General features: G+C 40.6%; 2 protein-coding genes across 3 annotated transcripts; both read left to right on the top strand.

Moving 5' to 3' along the window:
* The first annotated feature begins 1,691 nt into the window (after positions 1 to 1,691).
* On the top strand, positions 1,692 to 21,093 carry LOC118388572 (limb region 1 homolog-like protein). Of its 2 annotated transcripts, XM_035777776.1 has the most exons (17): positions 1,692 to 1,959; positions 7,759 to 7,843; positions 13,576 to 13,609; positions 13,784 to 13,923; positions 14,464 to 14,567; positions 15,185 to 15,308; positions 15,508 to 15,576; positions 15,685 to 15,749; positions 16,535 to 16,607; positions 16,771 to 16,854; positions 18,280 to 18,356; positions 18,444 to 18,521; positions 18,800 to 18,964; positions 19,069 to 19,135; positions 19,272 to 19,433; positions 19,538 to 19,657; positions 19,910 to 21,093. In XM_035777776.1, the coding sequence occupies exons 1-16, from the start codon at positions 1,894 to 1,896 to the stop codon at positions 19,621 to 19,623; spliced, it is 1,479 nt and encodes a 492-aa protein (XP_035633669.1). In that variant the 5' UTR covers positions 1,692 to 1,893; the 3' UTR covers positions 19,624 to 19,657; positions 19,910 to 21,093. The 2 variants fall into 2 exon arrangements, with proteins under 2 accessions (XP_035633669.1, XP_035633668.1); XM_035777775.2 differs by having other exon boundaries at positions 19,538 to 21,093.
* Positions 21,094 to 21,929: 836 nt separating this feature from the next.
* Positions 21,930 to 26,479, top strand: LOC118388571 (GTP-binding protein Rheb-like). Its single transcript, XM_035777773.2, has 8 exons — positions 21,930 to 22,343; positions 22,854 to 22,925; positions 23,342 to 23,409; positions 23,636 to 23,718; positions 24,042 to 24,098; positions 24,207 to 24,254; positions 24,480 to 24,561; positions 24,667 to 26,479. Exons 1-8 carry the CDS (start codon positions 22,292 to 22,294, stop codon positions 24,757 to 24,759), a joined length of 555 nt encoding a protein of 184 aa, XP_035633666.1. The 5' UTR covers positions 21,930 to 22,291; the 3' UTR covers positions 24,760 to 26,479.

Raw genomic sequence — 26,479 nt, 5'->3', positions numbered from 1 at the left:
ATGACTGCGTCGCCTGGTTCACCAACTACTTTTCAGACAGAGTTCAGTGTGTCAAATTGGAGGGCCTGTTGCCCGGACCTCTCGCAGTCTCTATGGGGGTACCACAGGCTTCAATTCTCAGGCCGAATCTTTTCTCTGTATATATCAACGAAGTCGCTCTTGCTGCGGGTGATTCCCTGATCCACCTCTACGCAGACGACACCATTCTGTATACATCTGGCCCTTCTTTGGACACTGTGTTTACAAACATCCAAACGAGCTTCAATGCCATACAACACTCTTTCCGTGGCCTCCAACTGCTCTTAAACGCTAGTAAAACTAAATGATGTATTAAATACTTATGTCATGCAATAAAATGCAAATTAATTACTTAAAAATCATACAATGTGATTTTCTGGATTTTTGTTTTTAGATTCCATCTTTCACATTTGATGTGTACCTATAATAAAAATGACAGACCTCTACATGCTTTGTAAGCAGGAAAACCTGCTTACAAATCGGCAGTGTATCAAATACTTGTTCTCCCCACTGTATTACCCACCACTGCGACCTGTATGCTCTAGTCGGCTGGCCAGACCCACTGGCTCCAGGTCATCTATAAGTCTTTGCTAGGTAAAGCTCTGCCTTATCTCAGCTCACTGGTCACAATAACAACACCAGCAGGTATATCTCAATGGTCATCACAAAGACAACACCTATTCGGTCGCCTTTCCTTCCAGTTCTCTGCTGCCAATGACTGGAACAAATTGCATAAATCGCTGAAGCTGGAGACTTATAACTCCCTCACTAACTTTAAACATCAGCCATCTGAGCAGCTAACCGATCGCTGCAGCTGTACATAGCTCATCTGTAAATAGCCCATCCAATCTACCTACCTTATCCCCATATTGTTTTTATTTACTTTTCTGTTCTTTTGCAAACCAGTATTTCTACTTGCACATTATCATCTGCACATCTATCACTCCAATGTTAATTTGCTAAATGGTAATTACTTCACTACTATGGCCTATTTATTGCCTTACCTCCTCACGCCGTTTGCACACACTGTATATAGACTTTTTTGAATTATATTGTGTTATTGACTGTACGTTTGTTTATTCCATGTGTAACTCTGTGTTGTTGTTTGTGTCACACTGCTTTGCTTTATCTTGGCCAGGTCACAGTTGTAAATGAGAATTTGTTCTCAACTAGCCTACCTGGTTAAATAAAGGTGAAAATAATTTAAAAAAAAATAAGTAGGCCTAAACGGACAGTTCAGTTCTTTCTATTTCCAGTAACAAGCAGGGGACACAATATATGATATATACTTGGTATGTAACTTTTTCACTTATGGCTGGCACAAATTTGCGATATGGGGGAGGGGAATGGGCAGGGTACATGCAAATGTAATACTGTAGTTTTTACTATAGTTAAAAAAGTGTTGTGTTTTTTCGGACATTACTGTAGTATTTACTACAGTGTTTTTTTGCAGATAATACTGTATAATTTACAATAGGATTCTACAGGATAATACACCATTCTATAGTAAGTACTACACATGATAGAGGGATACTACAGTGTGTAGTATAGTATTCTATAGCATTATATTGTAAGTACTGTAGACCTCTATAGTAAACTGCAGTATTTTTTCATGTGGGTATACGATATACCGTCATTGGTAGCAGATAATTTTTGGACACCGCACCGCGACAACTGCACGGCCATTGTGGCGCAGAGGGACAATCTGTTCACAAGAGCAGAGAGGCAGCGACACGACTCATTTGCATGAGGCAGCCTAGGAACGAGGACAAGCTGCGCTGCGGTTCTGGTCTGATGAGGCAGCAACAAGGATCAGAAAACATGTACATTTGAGCCACATAAAGTGCGAACAATCCGCGATATGGTTGTCGGAGCATGGAAGCTCCAGAAGACGTGTCGGTCCGGGAACAGCTTTTCCACGACCGAGTCAGAGAGACCATAGTAAGTACAGTCTGTTCTCGTCGACTGCGGTGAAATTGAGAGCTTGCCTGTTGATTGGAGTGCTCTCGCTGCACTGCCGTGATCATCAGTCAGCTGCAAGTGCAGCTGACTGACAAATTGTATCTCATAACATTTACAATTTGCTGAATATGTCTGGCTGTAGGCTATTCCAGGAACTTGCTGTTAGAATTTGTGTATCTGTGTCATATTTCTCAATTACCCCTTTGCCCTACCATTACTACTTTACACCTTCAGCGTCCCTCCTGTGTTTTTGATAAAGAAAAATGTGAGGTCATGTTGCTGCTATTCAACCCCAAAATATGCCCCTACTGTAGACTGCTTAAGAATATTGTGCAGGCGCATGCACTTTAATCTTACACCTGTCTACAATGTAACAACAAACATCAGACAGTAATTAGATAGTTCACCAAGTAGGCCTGATGCAGGATAGTTATTGCATTCTTGATTATATAAATTACATTTACTATAATTATTAACACCATTGTCTGTGTACTGGTAGATCCAGATGTTGAAGCATCAACATCTCAGCATCAATGAAGTGTACAATGTAGCCTAACTTTAATTGAACCTAATATTCAGCTCTAAAAACTGAGTCACAATGAGAACCTGGGTATTTGTGGTAAAAATTGGTTATTGCTGCACAGGTATGTGCTCAAAGCACAATATGTTATGGGATGTCAAACCTGTTGCCATTTTTATGTAGTGTAAAATGTCGTTGGACCAGTATTTGTTACATTTGAAACGCATTAAATGTTATGCTGTATGTGCTCATGTAATCCTGGCATGATTGCTCTATCACCACAGCAGCACAGGGAAGTGACCCATGACCCTGCTTAGCACAGATCTCTGTCTCTCTTCTGACTCACTGATACAGATGACATTAAGTCATTCCAGACTCTCTCTCTCTATTTTCTAACACCCTTTCCTGTGAGTGCATTATAGGCTGCTAATAGCGTTTATCTTTGTGTTTATGTGGGCAATGCGTTTCTATCCACATGCACGTGTGTCCTACGCTCCTTAGGCTGGACAGAGTGTGCAGCCTTTTAATGAAGTAGTGGTAGTGCTAGTTAAATTTTTCATGACCTACATCTGCCCTTCGAAAGGCTGTTCAGTCTTAACAGGTACAGTGGCATGCATAGTTATCAATAATACCATTCCTCTACTCCTATTTTCCAGTAGGGCTGAATGGACACAACATGGTCTCAATGACAGAGCCATGCATTAGTAGCACAACCTTTCATCACAGAGGTGTGCTTTTTCTCTCAGAAATATTCAGCAAATACTTGTTGTGTAAAGCACTAACAAGCTAAATATTTGTATGAATATGATGTTTTACCTTTACATCCAAACTTTTAACAACATGCCTGAGACGGTTATCTTTTGTTCTGTCCTTACGACACCAGTGTCCAGCTCACTGACTAATAGGAAATACTGGAGAAATCCTTCAGCACACAGGACTTGAGTTTGTCTAGTGGGCTGGCAGTTTAGCCTAACCTGAAAGTGTTTACACAACTGCAGAGAGGAGGATAGAGACCGACTGAGAGAGGGAGGAAATATTCTGATGTGAAAGTCAGAAATACCAGACAGAATGACAGACTGATAGGTGGGGACAGACAGACTGATAGGGAGTGTGCGTCAGAGCTGTGACAGGGAACACTGTTGTCCTCTGGACTAGAGCAGGTGAAGGTGCCCTCAGTGGGGCTCTGTCTATCTGTTCCTTCAGGAGGATAAAAAATATAAGCCTGTGGTGTTTTGTCCTTCACAAAGGACAGTCTTGCTGTGACCGAACATGATGTCTGTGTTTGTTGGGATTGGAGGCTCAATTTAACGTGCATCTATATACAGTATATGCTACTTGTATATGCTGTGAACCTTCAATGGTGCTCCGTATTCTCTGTCTGTCATTTATTGGCAGTTTGCTCTGATACAGTGGGGCTTTTGTTTGGGGCATTAGCGAGCTGGGCATTAGCTGTTGGGGCTGTTGGGTATAAGCTGGTTAGCATTGTGACATGGGCTATGTTTGCCCTCTCTCCCACATCTCTCTATCAAAGGGTGGATTTACATCAGTAAAATGTGTGTAGTAAGATCTAGCTCTCTTCAACATCAGATGTGCAACTTTTCTGTTTTACACCTTACTTTAGCCTTGGATGTGGTGTGGCCAAAGCCACATTCCAGCTTCATGTGTGAGTGCAGCTATTACCATACCGTAAATACCATAGTATTTAGACAATCAAAATGTTTTCAAATGTATTTTATTTAATACGAACAAATTCGTATTAGCAAATCAAACTCTACAGGAGCTTCTCATCTAAACTATATTCTACATAATGTTGCACATTTGATTAATGCAACAATTCACAAATGTGTGGATAATTTATAATCCTTTTCATTTTCAATTTAGCTGACAGAGCAAGAATGCTGTCTACTGATATTAAGGTACTTCTTGCAGGGACAGGTGGTGTGGGAAAGCCATTGTCTTTACACTATAATACCCAGAGGTAGTGTGGGAGACATCTCTAAAAGGCAGATTTTTGTATCTAGATCTGTCTTTTTACAATACAATATAATCTTTCCTGGAACTAGTATCCATCGTCAAAGTATTGTAGTGTAAAGAGGCCCATAGTTCAGCTTTGTGGTCTGTGGATTTAAAACCCCTGTCTCCCAAAATCCTCAAACTGCCCAGCATGGGCTCCATTCTCTCTGAGCTGTCTGAATGCCCAGGTTGTTTCAGTCCAGCCCAGTTTATTATTCTTCAGCCTGTATCTTAGTACTGGCCAAGGACAGGTTTTAGATGGCTTGCTTTATTACAGAGAAAGTCACACATAATGTACTTTAAGCATCTGAATGTCTCAGTTGGCTATTTGGAGCACCGTGTCACTCTGTAGCATTGTCTTTCAGTTTGGAAATGGGAAATGAATAGTTGTTGTTAGGCATTTTCTGCAGTTGCGTATTTATATTGTAGTACATTGCTCTAACAAAGCTTTTACTTGTATACAGCTAAGCCTGCAACTCAACTCTGGTATAATTGCAGTGACATCATCACATTATAACCATCAGATTTATTAGACTCCAAAAAAGACTGGCAAGGACATGACGTCAATCCACACTTAATAAAGAGACAAACATTCAGTGAAAATGTTTTAGAAACTAAGAGTATATTGGATGCGTGAGGTATGGTAGTTCTTAATGCTAAACATGATCTGTTACAACTACTGAGCTCTGCCCTAGTTCATTGGATGTTGGTGTCACTGGGTAGGCTATGAGGTGGGGTATCCAATTCTGCCTTGTCGTTCATCCACTCACTAGGTAAGTCTGTGGTGGCTGCCATTTGTGGGTGAAGCTTATCAAATGTACATGATTATACAAGTCAGCAGGCACATCATGTCCAAGTATACATTAGGGGCATCATCACTGACACAGATTCTCTCCCTGTAACAAGGATCACATTCAGATAGGAGTGCTCACATTGCTAACGTTTACAGTTATAGGATGTAGCTCTGTTTTTATTTACCTTCACAACATGTTATATTGGAGTATTTTATTAGACCACTGGAATATTCTGGAACAGAACATTTACTTAGCTACCTCTGATCCTGCAGATATCTCCTTATGTCATATTTATGATATGTTTTTCTCTCTCTGTTATTCGTTAACCTGATTGCGTCATCTTTATTCAGACCAGGGTGGGGATATGTTTCTTTGATTCTGGCACAGAACTGCTGCCATTCCTAGTTCCCTAAATTGGAAGAATAGTGTCCTCCATTTTAGAAAATGTCTGGTCATTTCTGTTTTATAGGGGATCGGTGGGTATGTGAGTATTTAGTTTGTTATGTTGTTGGCTTTTTTTTGTAATCCCAGCCGGTCTCCTCTCCACTCTCTCTCGTTCCTTAATCTGGTAATCCTGATCATCTGACCCCCTCATCTATCTACTACATAACTAACCCCGATGACCCTGTTTATAAAACCAGGTGCTCAATCACAGTCACAGATTGCCAAAACCTTCATTTGGTAACTAGAAATCCACTCCAATTATGTAATTCAGCATCTGTAATACAGTTAGGCTACCTACAGACAATACAGTATCACTAACCTGGGGATCTTCCATTTTTCGATAATAAACAAGAACTTAATTTTGTTGTAAAGGGAGAGAATGCCGAGTTCAACTTGATTCTACTGATCAGTGATTGATTCACATACATTAGGATGTGCCTCCTGGAATGCAGGCTTGAGGGTAAACTATTGTTTTGCAGGTAGAACCACAAGTGATGATCTGCATTCATCTCGCCACACATGCAACAATAAATCACTCTTCTGAGCTGTGGCTAAACGGGTTCATAGCATGCGTCTATTGGCTTTTGTTCAGAAGTCTTCAAACAAACAGCAAGATATACAGTTTGATGTGGATGAGAAAATTTACTTTCCACTCCCTTGAATGTGCATGTTCAGTCTTATCCTTGTTTTCTCTTTGAACCTTTAAAGACGCCCAGCTTTGACAGAGGGCATGCATGGTGTTAATCGGGCAACCATAGCAAAAATAAACACAGTGCAGGTAACAGAGAGGGAGATGATTGACTCTCCTGTGTGTTCCTGGGCTCAGTCATCTCTAAGATCATTGGGGTGATGTCTTGATGAACCAGCTGGAGGTTGAAAAGCCTGTAAATGATCTGCATTAGTGTGACAGAGGACTTGAAGACTTTGACTGGTGTTTGTTTGCCCTGTGCGAACCTACTCACCTCTGTTATACAGCAACCCCCGGGGTCGACAGCAGCGTTGTGTGTATTTTCTCCATAGAGTGAATTCTTGCTTTATAAATGCAAATAGAGATGAGAAAACAAACAACTAGCAACGCACATGTCCCCGCCCATATGTCTTTTTCAGCCATCTATTTCCTGTGTGAGGGGGGCAAAATCCACTTGTCACTTAAATCTCACTGGACTGATTGCTTTTATTTTACTCCTGTGACTTTTTCATGCATTTGCGTGTGCCTCTTGTTTTTTCCTGTTAACGTTACGACCGCGGATATATTTAATGACCTGTCAAACACAACCCATTATTGGCCATAATGGACTCAATGGAATACATTGTCTTTCCATTGCATCTATAAGAACACAAAAGTTTTGTTGGGGATTTAACACATCTCGACACTTGCATCATAAGAAAGAGAGGAAAGGACTTTATTTTGATTGGTGTACATTTTTTTTGTGGATTAAAAAAAATTAATAATTTGATACAGTTGAAATGTTAACCAATTAAGATAAGCTGAAATGAAAGCATCTCCTGAAAATGAACAGTTGGATTCTAGTGATAGTATGTCTGATTTCGCAAACAATGTAAAGCATGTATAGATAGGTGTAATCTAAAGCCAAGGATGTTGATTTCTAATCTGAGTGTATCCTGCTATTGACACTCTTGTTGAATTATTCAACAGAATGTGACAACAACATGAATTAATGAGTGCAGGGAGGCCTAGACTAGGGATGGCCAACTTGGATGGGGTTGGGGGCCACAACAAAATCTGAACTCATATGGGGGGGGGGGGCGCAGTTGCTTGCGGATCTGCGTACCCACATCCATACCCCCTCCCTCTTGACAGCAGAGAGAACAATAATTTCGTGCAATTCTACACATTTTTACCATTTTGCATTTATTAGAATTGTTTTTAAAACTTGAATTAATTTTGATGACCCGTTGCTACAATGACCGAATAATAAAATTAGCATGGATTAATCATAGGAAGTCTGATCCTAAACGTTGATCTCAGTGTTTTTATCTCCACAGATCTGTGTCCTGCTTTTCATATGTCTCTACATTGTCTCCTATCTGGTCATCACCCACTACAAGAGGAATGCTGAGTTTACCATAGGTATGTGTGAATCTGAGAGGTCAGTGGAGTGGAGTGGAGGCCAGGTCACAGTGGACTGCAAGGTCTGCTGGGTTTCTGTGCCTCAACACTACTGATTTAACTCTAAAAGTAATTGATTGGCCTCTTGATAGTTCTGTATGCCTCCCAATGTCCTCCTTTGGTCCTGTACAAGTAGGTGTTGTATTACAGCCAGGACGGCCGTATATATGTATACAGTGCCTTCGGAAAGTATTCAGACCCCTTGACTTTTTCCACATTTTGTTACTTTACATCCTTATTCTTAAATGGATTAAATAGTTTTTTTTCCCCACTTCAATCTAGACACAATACCCCATAATGACACAGCAGAAACAGGTTTTTAGACATTTTTGCTAATTTATGAAAAATACAACACTAAAATATATTTATATAATTATTCAGACCCTTTACTAAATATATTTTTTAAGCACCTTTTGGCAGTTTGTCTTAATGAGTATGACGCTACAAGCTTGGTACACTTGTATTTGGGGAGTTTCTCCCATTCTTTTCTGCAGATCCTCTCAAGCTCTGTCAGGTTGTATAGGGAGCGTTGCTGCACAGCTATTTTCAGGTCTCTCCAGAAATGTTTGTTCTGGTTCAAGTCCGGGCTCTGGCTCGGCCACTCAAGGACATTGAGAGACTTGTCTCGAAGCCACTCCTGCGTTGTCTTGGCTGTGTGCTTAGGGTCCTTGTCCTGTTGGAAGGGGAACCGTCACCCCAGTCTGAGGTCCTTAGCGCTCTGGAGTAGTTTTTCATCAAGGATCTCTCTTTACTTTGCTCTGTTCATCTTTCCCTCAATCCTGACTAGTCTTCCAGTCCCTGTCGCGGAAAAACAACCCCACAGCAGCATGATGCTGCCACCACCACCATGCTTCACCATAGGGATGGTGCCAGGTTTTCTCCAGATGTGATGCTTTGTATTTAGGCCAAAAAGTTCAATCTTGGTTTTATCAGACCAGAGAATGTTGTTTCTCGTGGTCTGAGAGTCTTTAGGTAACGTTTGGCAAACTCCAAGCTGGCTGTCATGTGCCTTTTACTGAGGAGTGACTTCCGTCTGGCCACTCTAAGATAAAGGCCTGATTGGTGGAGTGCTACAGAGAGGGTTGTCCTTCTGGAAGTTTCTCCCATCTCCACAGAGAAACTCTAGAACTCAGTGAACATTGGGTTCTCGGTCACCTCCCTGACCAAGGCCCTTCTCCCCCGATTGCTCAGGCGGCCAGCTCTAAGAGTGTTGGTGGTTCCAAACTTCATCCATTTCAGATTGATGGAGGCCACTGTATTCTTGGGGACCTTCAATGCTGCAGAATTGTTTTCGTCCCCTTCCCCAGATCTGTGTCTGTCCTGTCTCAGCGTTCTACGGACACTTCCTTCAACCTCATGGCTTGGTTTTTGCTCCGACATGCACTGTCAACTGTGGGACCTTATATAGACCGGTGTGTGTCTTTCCAAATTATGTCCAATCTATTGAATTTACCACCGGTGGACTCAAGGATGATCAATGGAAACAGGATACACCTGAGCACAACTTTGAGTCTCAAAGAAAAGGGTCTGAATACCTACAGTGGGGCAAAAAAGTATTTAGTCAGCCACCAATTGTGCAAGTTCTCCCACATTAAAAGATGAGAGGCCTGTAATTTTCATCATAGGTACACTTCAACTATGACAGACAATGAGAAAATAAATCCAGAAAATCACATTGTAGGATTTTTAATTAATTTATCTGCAAATTATGGTGGAAAATACGTATTTGGTCAATAACAAAAGTTTCTCAATACTTTGTTATATACCCTTTGTTGGCAATGACAGAGGTGAAGACTTACAGAAAACGTTTGACAAGGTTTTCACACACTGTTGCTGGTATTTTGGCCCATTCCTCCATGCAGATCTCCTCTAGAGCAGTGATGTTTTGGGGCTGTTGCTGGAAAACACGGACTTTCAACTCCCTCCAAAGATTTTCTATGCGGTTGAGATCTGGAGACTGGCTAGGTCACTCCAGGACCTTGAAATGCTTCTTACGAAGCCACTCCTTCGTTGCCCGGGCGGTGTGTTTGGGATCATTGTCATGCTGAAAGACCCAGCCACGTTTCATCTTCAATGCCCTTGCTGATGGAAGGAGGTTTTCACTAAAAATCTCACAATACATGGCCCCATTCATTCTTTCCTTTACACGGATCAGTCATCCTGGTCCCTTTGCAGAAAAACAGCACCAAAGCATGATGTTTCCACCCCCGTGCTTCACAGTAGGTATGGTGTTCTTTGGATGCAACTCAGCATTCTTTGTCCTCCAAACACGACGAGTTGAGTTTTAACCAAAAAGTTATATTTTGGTTTCATCTGACGATATGACATTCTCCCAATCTTCTTCTGGATCATCCAAATGCTCTCTAGCAAACTTCAGACGGGCTTGGACATGTACTGGCTTAAGCAGGGGGACACCTCTGGCACTGCAGGATTTGAGTCCCTGGCGGCATAGTGTGTTACTGATGGTAGGCTTTGTTACTTTGGTCCCAGCTCTCTGCAGGTCATTCCCTAGGTCCCCCCATGTGGTTCTGGGATTTTTGCTCACCGGTCTTGTGATCATTTTGACCCCACGGGGTGAGATCTTGCGTGGAGCCCCAGATCGAGGGAGATTATCAGTGGTCTTGTATGTCTCCCATTTTCTAATAATTGCTCCCACGGTTGATTTCTTCAAACCAAGCTGCTTACCTATTGCAGATTCATTCTTCCCAGGCTGGTGCAGGTCTACAATTTTGTTTCTGGTGTCCTTTGACAGCTCTTTGGTCTTGGCCATAGTGGAGTTTGGAGTGTGACTGTTTGAGGTTGTGGACAGGTGTTTTTTATACTGATAACAAGTTCAAACAGGTGCCATTAATACGGGTAACGAGTGGAGGACAGAGGAGCCTCTTAAAGAAGAAGTTACAGGTCTGTGAGAGCTAGAAATCTTGCTTGTTTGTAGGTGACCAAATACTTATTTTCCACCATAATTTGCAAATAAATTCATTAAAATCCTACAATGTGATTTTCTGGATTTTCTTTTCTCATTTTGTCTGTTATAGTTGAAGTGTACCTATGATGAAAATTACAGGCCTCATCTTTTAAAGTGGGAGAACTTGCACAATTTGTAGCTGACTAAATACTTTTTTTGCCCCACTGTATGTAAATAAGCTCTTTCTGTTTTTTATATTTAATACATTTGCAAAAATGTCTAACTTGTTTTTGTTTTGCCATTATGGTGTATTGTGTGTAGATTGCAGAGGATTTAAAAATTTAGTTAATCCATTTTAGAATAAGGCTGTAATGTAACAAAATGTGACAAAAGTCAAGGGGTCTGAATACTTTCCAAAGGCACTCACACTTGCACACTTGCTTCACACTGCTGTGTATAGATTTTGTATGTCTATATAAACAAGTTGTTGTTTACTATGAAGGAACCATAACTAATTTATGTGTGCAGGCATGAGCTAGGGTGTTTTTCACTGCAGCCGCCCCCACCTCACTTGTGAGTGCATGTTTCCATTAGGAATTTACACCAAGCGTTGGTATGGTGGACAGGATGCTTTCCAAAATACACTCTGGTACAAATTACAGCCAGAGCCTGTTATGCAACCTCCCTTGGTCTCCCGGATCCTCTGTCCTGTTAGACTGGGCAAGGGGCGCAAGGAATGTTCCCCTGGGTTAATAATACGCTCCGTAGGGCATACACAGTGCACAACAACCCCCAAACAACACACTTGGACACACACACACAGAACCAGCGCCCACCTAGTCAGGAATATACGGTTTGCGGCACCCCTTGGACAGCCAATATAGGTGTGTGGACTGGGGGTTTTCACAAACCAGATGTTTCTGGCTATGTTTCCATTCTAGTAATGTCTCTTGTGTAGTGTGTAAACCATGTAGGACGCCAGAGAGAGAGAAGTAAGGGGGAAACGGAGAGCTCCATGGGTTTTACTTTAACCAACAAAGGACTCTGTACTTAGGCTGTCTATCCAGTCTTACTTTGCTGGTACAAAACAATGGGGTACGGAATAAGCCTCAACTTCGAAGCCTGTGCAAAATATGATAATTCTGTTTTTATGACAAAATTCTTAATCGTAAGAGGTCGGGTTAGCAAATTGTTCAATACCACCTCCACCGCTTTCCCAACACTTGCACATGTGCACTGATTGGTTCAGTTGTTGGAAATAGCTGGCTGATCTGATCAGGGCCATACACATATGGGGCCCAGAGATCTTCAAACAATGTATTACTGTACTTTGATAAAGATTAGCGTTTTGCTTTTGGGCAATTGAATTTCAGAAATAACCTTTTGTTCCTGGTTTGTAGCCTGCAGCATAAACACACACACAGACACACAGTGTATGTAGGCCTACACAATAATTTGTTTTGCTTGATCACACACACTCTTCCACACATGTGCAAACATGTTTGTCGTTTATAATTGTTACTCCAAGAACAGTTTTAGCCTGCAGGTGTTTGTTAGAATCAGCGGTGTAGTGGTGCCTGGAGAAGTGGGTATTTTGCCAACATTTTTCCAAACGGCCTGAAGGAAACACACCGTGTGAAAACTTCTGAGAAACAGTGACATACTCTTTGAAATGATGAATCCCATATTAGTCTTTCACAGTCAGACTAACCCAAGCTGTACTGTGCAGTAGGCTAATAGAAGGCCTACTATTGAAACGGATCAACTGAGTCAGTAATTCACCAGTTTCAGCCCCCCTAAAAAAAAAAAAAATCAGGTATTCGTTCTGTCACTCAATTTTGTTGATTTTCTGTCAAACAAAACAAAACAAAAAAGTATGTTCTAAGTCTAACAATGCTTACTTAAACCACTTGAGGTCTGGGAAAAATCTAAGAAATGTAGTTTTTTTAGAGTAGTTGACCTTTAATTCAAGTGTGCAGGCACCTAGCACCTAGATTTATAAGCAGTGTTTCTGTAGCACATGAGATGGAGTTTGCATAAGAAATGGCACTAGATTGCTTGATTGAAATAATCATCATGATATCATTCTGACAGGTAGGCATGTGCTACTTTGTAGCTAGTTAACATTTAATAGAGCAGGTTTTTGGGAAAGGCTTTCCATCGACTAGAAGACAGTTATGCCTGTCTTTCGCATCACTATATTTTCCTGTTCCTTCATTTGTTTGAAACCTGGACATTCTGCCTCATATTATGAGGCGTGTCTTACCTTGCTTGAAAATAGCCTATGGCCAAAATCCCACCATATACATGTGGAGGCAATTATTCTTATGAAGACTTCTCCTGTTCTATTGGTGTTCTTTCAAAGTTCTTTCATTGTCTAGCAGCCAAAGGCATTATCCTAATCTTATTAGCAACCCATGGTGGTTGTTGCATCTTTAAAGCCCCCCTCTTTCTAACAGATGTTTACATCTGTCCATGAAACTGCTTGCATGTGCGGTGAGCATTTTGGAACAGTGGTTTCACACAAATTGCATTTTTTGGAACAGTCACGCGTAGGCCTACTGCCCTGTGTACATTGCTGGGCCTAAAAAGGTATACCCTCCACTACACCACTGGTGAGAATTGAGCAATGTGTGCTTGTCGCCCTTCGGGAATTTAGGGGAAGGAGGTCTTGTCTTTGATCAGGTTCTCAGTTTCTTGCCCAGCCTGTCTAACCCCTCAACCCCACACATGTTTTTCTCTTCTGTAAGCCATACTAACAATTGCGTTGTGTTCTTTTAAATTGTAGATAACAGTGAAGATGCAACAGTCAACAAAATTGCGTGAGTAACTTTGAACAATAGATGCTTTATTGCCACCAATCATATCTATTCTGCCACAGAATGTCAGAAAACCAATATACTGAACCTACCTACATATTTGATATTTCTATGTATCATATGGGACTGCTGCTTCTTTGGTAAAAAAAATCAAATGTTCTCTCTGTCTTTCTCTAGGCTGTGGCTCTGTACGTTCACTCTCTCTGTCTCTGTGGGCGCTGTTCTACTCCTACCACTCTCCATCTTGTCCAACGAGGTCCTGCTCTCCTTCCCACAGAGCTACTACATGCAGTGGCTTAACGGATCCCTTATACACGGTAAACACATACACAAGCAGCGACATTAACATACACACACACACACACCTGACTGACACACCTAATGCATACAGACATTTTGTTTGTGCGAAGGATGAAGGACAGTTTAAAGTCATGTTCTAATAAAAGATCTTCTCAGCAGGTAGTTGGTTCAGTGCATATGCTTCACATATTTGCTTTCCCATTTTGGGTGTAGCTATTACCTTTACTCAGTGGTGATAAGACTACAGATACGAGCTCCTCAGAGCCTTGAACTTTTAAAACGAACGTTTATGAAACTCCACTAGAGACCTCACTCTTAGAACAATAGGTTCCATAAGGGTTCTTTGGCTGTCCCCATAGGAGAACCCTTTTTGGTTCCATGTAGGACCCTATGTGGAAAGGGTTCTAAGTTCTAGTTTCTTCAAAGGGTTCTCCTATGGGGATACCCGAAGATCCCTTTTAGATTCTAGATAGAAAAAAAGGCTCTAAGAGTGTATAGCATGTAGAGAGTGACCTCTCACGGTCTGTAACACTGTCTGTTTCCATCTCTCAATGCAGGACTGTGGAATATAGTCTTCCTCTTCTCCAACCTATCCCTGGTCTTCCTCCTGCCCTTTGCCTACTTCTTCACTGAGTCTGAAGGCTTCGCTGGATCCAAAAAGGTACCTGCTTCAGTGACAGAGCAGACTGGTAGCAGATGTGCTCGAGCCAAATCCACTGAGTGTTGTGATGACATGATGAGTTGGCTGAAGCACAAACAGACTTGGACCAGGCTAATGAAAGAGCATCATGTATATGTACACTGTGCTCTTTCCATGACAGACTGACCAGGTGAAAGCTAAAATCCCTTATTGATATTGTTAAATCCAGTTCAATCAGTGTAGATGAAGGGGAGGAGACAGATTCAAGAAGGATTTTTAAACCTCGAGTCAATTGACACATGGATAGGCAGTAGGTGCCAGGTGCACTGGTTTGAGTATGTCAAGAATTGCAACGCTGCTGGGTTTTTCACACTCAACAGTTTGCTGTGTGTATGAAGAATGGTCCACCACTCAAAGGACATCCAGCCAACTTAACACAACTGTGGGGAAACATTGGAATCAACATGGGCCAGGATCCCTGTGGAACGCTTTCGACACCTTGTAGAGTCCATGCCCCGACGAATTGAGGCTGTTTTTAGGGAAAAGGGGGTCCAACTCAATATTAGGTGTTCCAAGTGTTTTTGTACACTCTGTGTATATAACATGTGGTATAATGTTTGTATACCCTCTGTACACAGGGTGTGATGGCCCGTCTGTATGAGACAGCAGTAGTCCTCTTCCTCCTGACCCTGCTCGTGTTGGGGATGGTGTGGGTGGCATCAGCCATCCTTGACGACAACATGGCCAGACAAAGTCTTTATGGTAAAACAACACCCTTCTCGTCCTCCTCTATCTCTCTCTCGATCTCTCCCCCTTTTCTCTCACTTTCACATCCTTAACTGTTTTATGTGCTTTTTATCTTTTACCTGCCACCTCTTCTCATATTTAGTCTGTTGCAAATGTGAAATGTAAGTTTAATTCCTAAATGTATTTGTAATGTGTTAAATCGTTTCTCTCTCAGATCTGTGGGAGTATTACCTACCTTATCTGTACTCCTGCATATCCTTGTTCGGAGTCCTGCTGCTGTTGTGTAAGTACAGTACATGTTTACCCAGCGCCGGGCCGGGGGCATTTCATAAATATGAGGATGACAGTGTATTTCTATATTATATGATTGTATCCCCTGTGTCTCCCACAGTATGCACTCCTCTAGGACTATCACGCATGTTCAGCGTCACAGGAAGGCTACTGGTCAAACCCAGGGTGAGTGTGTCTGTGTAAGAGTCATGTTGGTGTGTTTTTTTTTTTGTCCTTTAGTTTATGTGCTGTGTGTACAGCTCTGGAAAAGATTGCAGACCACTGCAAAATGTTCACTTTCTCTGGTTTTACTATTTATAGGTATGTGTTCGGGTAAAATTATTTTGTTTTGTTTTATTCTATAAACTTCTTACAGCATTTCTCCCAAATTCCAAATAAAAATATTGTCATTTAGAGCATTTATTTGCAGAAAATGACAACTGGTCAAAATAACAAAAACGATGCAGTGTTGTCAGACCTCGAATAACGCAAAGATAATAACTTAATATTCATTTTTAAACAACACAATACTAATGTTTTAACTTAGGAAGAGTTCAGAAATTAATATTTAATGGAATAACCCTGATTTTTCAATCACAGATTTCATGCGTCTTGGCATGCTCTCCACCAGTCTTAATCATATTCCAGAGATTTTCAACGGGGTTCAGGTCTGGAGATTGGGCTGGTCTTGATTTGGTGGTCCTACATCCACACCTTGATTTACCTGGCTGTGTGGCATTGTCCTGCTGGAAAAACCAATCCTCAGAGTTGGGGAACATTGTCAGAGCAGAAGGAAGCAAGTTTTGGTAAAAGAAACTGCTAATTTTGCAGTTCAATTCTTTCCAGAGCTGTATATAGCTTTGTGTATAGGTGTACCCCATTGTATGTGTTTGGTGTTGGTATGTACTGTATGTGTGTGGTGTTGGTATGTACTGTATGTGCTGGTCTGAGGCAATGTCTTCCATCATCAGTTGCTGGAGGACCTTGATGAGACAATGAGTTGTGCTGAGTTTGAAGAGGCCTCTCTATCCAGGAACCTTACTAGTAAGTCTCATGACATAACGTACTGTATATCCATGATATAACATATGCCAATTTTATGCCATAATTTGTCCCTTTCATGCATAATTAAAGTGATGCTATTTATCTTTAAAGGGAATGAATAGAAGCTTATCACAAAATTACAACTCTTTTTTTTCCTCTGTAGGTGGGAACTCGTTATGGATTAATGTGAATGCAGAGGTTCTGAGGAACCGGTTCCTCAACATTCAGGCCCGGCGGATTGCTCTGGGTAAGAACTAGAGGTCGACCGACTGATTTTTCAATTCCGATACCGATTATTGGAGGACCAAAAAAAGCAGATACCCATTAATCTGATGTTTTTAAATATTTTTTAATATATATCTGTAATAATGACAATTACAACAATACTGAATGCACAATGAACACTTGTATTTTAACTTAATATAATACATAAATAAAATCAAATAAATAATGAAATATGTTCAATTTGGTTTTAATAATGCAAAAACCCAGTGTTTGAGAAGAAAGTGCAATAGGAGCCATGTAAAAAAGCTAACGTTTAAGTTCCTTGCTCCTAACATATGAAAGCTTGTGGTTCCTTTTAACATGTCTTTAATATTCCCAGTTAAGACATTTTAGGTTGTAGTTATTATAGGACAATTTCTCTCTATAACATTTGTATTTCACAGACCTTTGACTACTGGATGTTCTTATAGGCACCATAGTATTGCCAGCCTAATCTCGGGAGTTGATAGGCTTGAAGTCATAAACAGCGCTGTGCTACAAGCATAGCGAAAAGTTGCTGGCAAACGGAGGATAGTTTGGTTTGAATAAATGCTTACGAGCCTGCTGCTGCCTGCCACCGCTCAGTCAGACTGCTCTATCAAATCATAGACTTAATTATAATATAATAACACACAGAAATATGAGCCTTAGGTCATTAATATGGTCATATCCGGAAACTATAATTTTGAAAACAAAACGTTTATTCTTTCAGTGAAATACGGAACCGTTCCGTATTTTATTGAACGGGTGGCAACCCTAAGTCTAAATATTGCTGTTACATTGCACAACCTTCAATGTTATGTCATAATTATGTAAAATTCTGGCAAATGAATTAAGGTCTTTGTTAGGAAGAAATGGTCTTCACACAGTTCGCAACGAGTCAGGCAACCCAAACTGCTGCATATACACTGATTCTGCTTACACTGAACACAAGAGAACTGACACAATTTCATGCACCGCATTGATTATATGCAACGCAGGACAAGCTAGTTAAACTAGTAATATCATCAACCATGTGTAGTTAACTAGTGATTATGTTAAAATGTATTGTTTTTTATAAGATAAGTTTAATGCTAGCTAGCAGCTGCACTCGCATAACAGGTGGTCAGCCTGCCACGCAGTCTCCTCGTGGATTACAATATAATCGGCCATAATCGGAGTCCAAAAATGCCAATTTACCGATTGTTATGAAAACTTGAAATCGGCCATTCCGATTAATCGGTCGACCTCTAGTAAGAGGTCATTGACTTTCCTAGAAACACAGAACATGTCCTACGCTACGAGGCCTGGCCAGGAAGACTGGCTATAATTAGGGCCTGGAGTTTGTCACCTGGTCAGGAAAAACTCCAAACGATAAAAAGACTGGGTTTCTCAGACACTAACTCTGGATTTCTGTTTATGCCTTCAGAGATACGGAAGAGAGCGTCACCATGGCAGCGTAACCTAGGATACCCATTGGCCATGCTGTTGCTGCTGGCTGTAACGGTGAGGAGAGGCAGACTCACCACTCATCTCGCCTCCTCATTCAAAATGTTGTGTGTATTTTGATGTGAGTGTTGTTCTCTTTCCTAGGTGGTGTGTGTGCTTATTGTGTGTTACCATGTGGTGGAGTTGCTGTTTGACGATACAGCTATGCCTCGGGGGATGGAGGTGAGGGGATGCTTTCCTTTACAAGCAATAACTAATAATTCAGCAAATATCTAATTTAATTCAAACAAAGATATGTTGTTGCTACTAGTTCTTGCCTTGTAACTTTTTAAGGGACACTGTATAGCATATTAGAGCTATAGTAGACCTGTATACACTATGAAACAGAGTTTATATAATTAAACAGAACAGAGTTTATATAATGTGTGTACTATTGACATTTTAATTGTATTATCACAGGATGTAAATAGTATTAACTTTCTTTCTCTCGCCCCTTGAAGGACCCTCTCCTGGGAGCTGCCTCGTTCTCCATGTTTGGTTCGTTAGGGGCTGCAGTGCAGGTGATCCTCATCCTGTATCTCATGATCTCCTCAGTAGTGGGTTTCTACAGCTCCCCACTGTTCACTGGACTACGCCCCCGCGCACAGGACACCACACTGACACAGGTACACACACACACACACACACACACTGGCACACACACACTGCTCGCTCTCTCTTCCGTGGGGCATTCTCATAATAACCCAACTTTCTTCCTCTCTTTTCTCAGATTATTGGGAACTGTGTTTCTCTATTGGTGCTCAGCTCAGCTCTGCCTGTATTTTCTAGGACTTTGGGTAAGTCTGCAGAGGAGGACTTGGTGTCAGGTGCTCTTGTATGACAGACTGACATGCATATAAAACACCAACAAATGGATGCTTTTTCTAAACATTAACCATTGAATGGTTTGGTCCTTTGGTCTTGATGATTCAGGGATCACCCGGTTTGATCTGCTGGGAGACTTTGGTCGGTTTAACTGGCTGGGAAACTTCCACATCGTCTTCCTGTATAACATACTGTTTGCCGGGCTGACCTCTGCCTGTCTGATCAACACTCTCACATGGACTGTACAGAGGGAACTCATCAGAGCATTCGGTATGTTGGGGTCACACAGATACACAACCCTGCATGCATGTACACATGCTCACACACGTTGTGAATCGGCTGATTCCCTAATCTGGTCCTCTATCTCGTCACAGGGCTGCATAAACTGCCGTCGACTGTGTCCCGCTCCACCATCCCACTCAGGCTCCTATTGGCTAATGGACTCTCAAAGATTCAGTGACACTTGAACAAGCCAATGACCATGGCTAACCAAAGTGAGTTTACCAGAAATCAGTGTCCCAAAATATTGAGCTGATGTAAACTCTCATTGAAAGATTGACCTGTTTGCTGATGGTCGACTGGTGATCCTGTCACCACTGATATGAGAAGAGGAGGAAACTTGGTTAGATGAAACATATTGTCTGATCAGGAATGGACTTGGACCTCAGACATGATCATACATACAGAGAATAGGTACAGGTACTGCGCCAAAGGGAACCAATGCAATTTGTCTCCTTTTCTGTCAGGTCTATAACGGAGTAAGTGAGAAATAAAATAAAAAAGAAGAGGGAGACAATGGTGAAGAAAACAAAATGAACAGAAAGGGAGCAAGAATTTAGGTTTCTATGCGTAGAGTATGGAGATGGTCATCTTCGAGTCCCAAGGTCATTCCCAATATATGAACACTTCATAGACATCCAAAGTGACTTCTGCTGAAATGTCTGCCAATCTCAAAACATCTGGATCCCCGACTCTTTGACTGGAAGGAACTCCACAAGAACTTCAGCTCTATGTACTTCTTTAGATCTGGCTTTTCCTCTCTTGCACTTATGACCTTATTTATTATTCAAATGATTTATTCTGCTGTGTCAACTTGTGAACATCATATCACTTCTTTCTGTTGTCCTTTAATGGAATGTTTTGGAAAGAAGATGTCTGCATGGTGTCAAAGAATAACAGTAAATCGGTTAACAGTAATGAAAGTAAGGGACGGGTACAGTAACTCTACTTCTATGCATATGGCCAATTCTACTATACTCCTTTTTAGTATCATTCTCATTTACACATTTGTATCACAACCTTGTGTAATAGGGACAGTTTATTGTTGGACTGAAAAAGTTGGACAGCTGCCTTTTGTGACGAGAACAGCAATATACAATGCTTAGCACCATGGCGCTAAAGGCAATTTAAGGTAGAGACCGGAAACAATGGCCTGGAAGTTAAGACCAAGTTAAACTGTGATGTGTTTACAGTGTGTGTGTGTGTGTGTTTATGTGCCTGTGTTTGAGTAAAAGAGTGCCTGTGTGTGTGTTTGTGTCTGTCAGTGTACATTCATTTTTTTGTGCAATGTTGTATTAATGCATGGAGATTTTTCTCCAATATCTCAAGTTCCTTTCATTTTTTAAAAATCACGTTTTTGTTTTTTAATTATGAGTTTGTGTCAATAGATTTATTTTGACATCAAGTGAATGTTCATGTGTTTGTCTCACAGGGGTAAAACCTCTCCTGAATCGTCCAAATGTATTGTCATTAAAATGCCAGAACAGTAGGCTACTACATGTTAAATTGTCTGTATGTCTTGTAAAACTGTATGCTTTACTATGATGTATGATTGTTAGCTAGCTATACATTTGAACTCTGGTTAAAAGTATATGAAAATAGTTTTTGTAAGGACTCTTTACTGGAATAAATATTTTCAGTCTATTTCTTATACCATTGTTTCTATTTTTTGCATAGCATACTAAGAAAATGTATTGATTTGGAAACCAAGTTTCACTCCAATCTGGAAGATTGCCTGATGTTTTTAGAGCCTCAAATTGGCTAATCTTTATGTCGACATCCATGTCCCACACCACCTGTTATATGTGCCTTAGTACCACATGGTATGGTGAAGATAAGTCTGTCATCATTTTTACCTTCTTCAATTTCGTCATTGAGGTGTTGCTGGATCTACACAAAGATGGCGTAAGTGCACTCAACCTAACAAACATTTCATAGCTGCCTAAAGTGGTCTAACAGACAAATTTTGGAGTGATCACTTTCCAAAAATATAACAGGGCCCACCATTCACATAGGCCTATTTAAAACATATTTTTAAGCACGTTTCTGTAAAGGTATGTATATGATAATATTGTCATTGTTTTTATTATACAATGCTCAGATTAACGTGTTTTGCAATATGTGTTAAAAAGGCCGAGCTTGTCTGTCTCACATTTGTAGATAACTAATTCAGGTTCAGAGTGACATCTGCTGTACAAAATGGGGCACCCTCCTTATACCTCAATACCACTGTCGTCCCTAGCTACCACAGCCACAAAGTCATAAACCCCGCCTATTTCTACAATTTCTCTTCTTAAAATATGACTTTAAACCTAACCCTACGCTTAACCACAATGCTAAGTCTATGCCTTTCCCAACCTTAAATTAGGACCAAAAGGCACATTTTTTGTTTTCATGAATGACGATATATTTACTTTGTGGCTGTTGTAACTAGTGGAAACCCAATGGCACCCTCATGTCAAGCTCTGACGTGTGTCTTTTTACGACGGTGTGCTTGTCCAGTTTCCGACAGTGTGACTCGCAAAGCGTAACCGCTGTGAATAAGCTGTTTTAGTTTCCTGTTTTACATTCTAAAAACTAATCTTTAGATAATTTCAAACGAATTATCAACAAAAATAACTGTACCGATAACCGATATATTGCAATTATCAGTCGAAATACGTGTTCAACCAGCTTCAGTTCTGAAGTTGCAACTCGAGGCCCCTGCGGAGTGTTAGCTCTAGCGGCATTGTAAAGTTTGTTGTTGTCACGTGACGTGATACGAATGTGGCGATAAAGTTTTTGTTTCGTTATTAAAACTGCCATACATTTCAACATTGGCTATCTATTGAAGTAACCATTTTAACGCAATGCCTCAACCAAAATACAGGAAGATTGCTGTGATTGGGTACAGATCTGTAGGTGAGTCACATAAGAAGCTAGCTAACTAACGCGTTAGCCAGCTTTTGTTTTTGTTTGCATAGCTACGCTATAGCTACGCTATTGCTAGCTAAACTAGCAAATGTTAGCTAGTTAATACCAAAACACAATACCATAGTTGTGTAACTTAATTGTGTACATATTTGTATATAAGTTGTCGACAATTACGAAACGTTGTCGTTGATATCATTATTTCTATTCACCATGCCAAAGTTGTTTGCTAACTTTGCCACAACGGCAGCCAAGTAACTAGTTCCTCGATGTGGCACTGTGTCGCGTCTACCTCACACTCTACTTACAGTTAGATATTTGCATTGTGAAATATCTCCTGTCACAGCTAACGTTAGGCAATTACAATTTATAACAGTTGTTCAGAGTTCGATAACTTTCAGTTTCTTACTTAACAAATGGTAATTTTCTATGATTTTGGAAATTGTTGCTCATCGGCCACCACTATACATTATTTAATACATTATTTCTTTACTTCTACAGGAAAGTCTTCTCTCACAATACAGTTCGTGGAAGGACAGTTCGTAGATTCATATGACCCTACCATTGAAAACAGTAAGTATTTATTTATTTTATATAAATGTATTGGATCAGTTTTGTTTATCTAATTGCACCCATTGTAAGGTGCCGTTGAGGATCAAATAATATGCATGGATGAAAATAAGTTATAGGTGGTTGTATCCAGAATGTATTCTCATTTCATGACCATGTTATATCCAGCAATTACCATTTTCTCATGTATGTTGCCTGTGATGTAGGACTATTCAATAGTCAGATTCCCTTGCTAAACATTTAGCAACTGAAACCTTTTATTGTTTACCCTAGGGACCTACCACAATTTGTCCAATAGAAACTTGTTTTCGTTGCAGAACGTTGTACGTTGTCTGTTACAAAACATTTTGCAACGGAATCTGACTAATTAATACACCCCTGGCTTGGGCTTGACCACTTGTCTCTTCATCTGTTTCCAGCCTTCAACAAAATGGTGTCTGTCAACGGTCAAGACTTCAATCTTCAGTTGGTCGATACTGCGGGTCAGGTATGTATGCTTTACATTGTACTACATTACTCATTTTATTTACCTCAGTTTCTGAAATAAAAACACTATATTCCTGCTGGGTTCCGGTGATCAGTGGCAGTTTGCGCAGATGAAATGTAGAATTGTTGGGATATTGACAAAAAACAATGATCGATATTTATTTCAGAAGCACTTGTCTGTTGTTTTTTGTTTTCAATCTAACCGATTTCTCCCCTTATCGCTACAGGACGAGTACTCTATTTTCCCTCAGTCTCATTCAATGGACATCCATGGTTATGTCTTGGTCTACGCAGTGACTTCCATGAAAAGGTGAGTAGTCACAGGTACATTTCATTCTGGGTTTATCCATCAGAGATTGTGTTCAATAGTCACTTGTACAGGGTTGTAGGTGTGATTGCAAGGTACAGTGAAAATCTTATGGTCCAAGCTCCGACATGCAGGATGAAGTGAAATAAAATAATGAAAATGGTCATAAAAAAAACAACAATAGAAATAGCACAATATACATCATAACGGTAGTAGGGGGGAACATCTTTGCCCTTGTGACTACTGTGTGTATAAATGGTTGTCTGTGCATCAATGCACACATGGACCCTAGTAACCTGTCTCTTTTTGTCTTTCACTTTTTGCAGTTTTGAAGTTGTTCAGGTTCTTCATGACAAGCTTCTAGATATGGTTGGGAAAATACAGTAAGTTAACCAAAATTATGAAAGGTTTAATGCTGCTTTTGATGATTTTGTGTCTTAAAACTTTTTTTGCTTTTCATGTAAGAAATATCAATGGATGTTTTCTTTTAGGGTGCCAACTGTTCTTGTTGGGAACAAAAAGGATCTCCACATGGAAAGGTAAACTTACTTGAGCTGAATGAAGGTGGAGAGCAATGGTGCTCCCACTCACATGCATGGCTGGTACAGTATGTGTAGAACCATGACACTATCTGATATATGGTTTCACCTTGGTTATCCAGCCAAGGCCTTGGACCTTGTGACTATAGAGGTACATAAGTGCCTCCTGAAGATACTGTATGTGATTTCATTACATCATGCTCAGTGTGTCCTTTTTCCCCTCAGGGTGATCAAGCCAGAAGAAGGGAAGAAGCTGGCCGACTCATGGGGAGCAGCGTTCATGGAGTCTTCTGCCAAGGAGAACGAGGTAGACAAATATATATTTTCTGTAGACAGAGCTACTCACCAAAATTGTGTGTTTATTCAAAATAATTAATGTATTTATTGATTTGTTTTCATCTCTGCATTGCAGACCGCTGTAGAGTTATTCAAGCGGATCATTCTGGAGATGGAAAGGGCGGATGGGAACGTTGCCTCAGAAGATAAGAAGTGTGCTGTGATGTAAGAGGGTCTAACCAGGACAGCAGTAAGCTCATTGGCCGAAACCAGGAGACACATCACCACCAGCCTGCCAATCATGACCTCCCCAGCACCAAGGAGCTGCAGTCGCAATGTGGCCATTTATAATTCAATAGTGTTTTGCAAAGACAGCCAATCACACTCAAGACTGACAAAGGAGAACTCTGAGAGGTGTCACACAAGGGTTTCACTGTCAGTTTTACTGAACTCTGTCAAGTTTGGTTGGCTTAAACCAAACCCCATGAAAAACAAAACATGAAAATGCCAAATGTAATGTATGAGCCACAAACTCAAACTTTACAGACAAAAAACTTCTCCCTGATAATCTGATAATTGCAATCAACTAGCTAGCCATGCATCAACAGATGGAGCAGTGACTGGCCAGTGTCCCTGACTCTCACTGGCTAGCTTCACCTTGTACACCTCGACTCCTTTTCTCAGGTCATCTGTATACTTCAATGAATACACCGGCCATGGCAGAGAGCCACAGTTCACATTGCTGTTGTAGCGACATTGGAAAGTTGCTGTGATATACAACTGATTAATGTCTTAGTTACAGTATCTTGGAATGGGTTTTCTTTCACACAATACGTGTGTTGCGGAAATACATTTCCTCTTGCATTGGTCTTGGCTAACATTGTTTCACTGTAAAACTTTCAGCAAGTCAACTTCAGGTTACACTTCATCCTTGAACTGTAAATCATGTCTTTTAGAAAACAACTATTTTTATTTTCTAGAATACATTTTGATGTTCTTCAGCACTTCTGGTTGGCAGATTGGTCCTCGCTCCCTTCCTCTCTGTGATGTATCTGTCATCTGACTTTAATAATTGAGCTGTAATTATCCAGTAGATGAGGCACCCTTGAATGAAGTTTCAGATTAGAAGAGTGGAAGGGATCAGTTATATTTCAAAGCTGTGGCCTTTTGATCCCAGAGAACTAGAATCCTATACACAGGTTCGATAGTGTTGTTGGTTATATCCTGAGATAATACAAGTTTGTTTATTCAGCAGCATATTTAATAAAATGTCTGCATATAATTATACTATAATTACGAATATTATGGACTTGCAGTTTTTGCATTCACTGATAATTCCTTACCACTGTGGACTGCAAACCAGTTCATGGGGACCACAGGATCTGCTGGTTTAGTTTTTGGGTTTTGATTCCAGAAGTGATGTAGGCTTGCTCAAGCTCAATAAGGACGCTGTATAACCCATTATGACTTATACATTTAGTATTGAGTCAGGGAATAGCAGCGGTCACACAGTGCTCACCATAACCTGATTTGCGTGTCCACTTTAGCCTTACAAACAGAAGATCAATTAGAAGCCAATGGTTTTTACTGACATTACTTTCATTTATCCACCCCCTAGTATCTATTATTTGTTATTTTGATGTTTTTTTGGGATAGAGTGCTTCTCTTTGAGTAAGTAGTAGGTTGATTGATTGATAGGTGATTGATGGTCAAAGAGAAGCTGGTGATGCTGTGTCTTGTGCCTTACCTTACCCTTCAATACCCCCTTTATTCAACCCACCTGCTTCCCTACCTGACTCAAGGTGCTCTAGTTTTTTTCTGTTGCCTTGATCCAATGGGCAAAAAAACAGGTGGTGTTGTGCAACCAATATCCCCACGGTCAATGTTAACTGAGAAATCTTGCTGTAAACAGTTTTGTATATATAAATAAATCCTTTACTCCATTAAAA

This window comes from Oncorhynchus keta, chromosome 10, assembly GCF_023373465.1.
Source record: "Oncorhynchus keta strain PuntledgeMale-10-30-2019 chromosome 10, Oket_V2, whole genome shotgun sequence".
NCBI lineage: Eukaryota > Metazoa > Chordata > Actinopteri > Salmoniformes > Salmonidae > Oncorhynchus > Oncorhynchus keta.
Note: the sequence above shows the minus strand (reverse complement) of the source record. Positions and strands in the feature narration are given on the sequence as shown.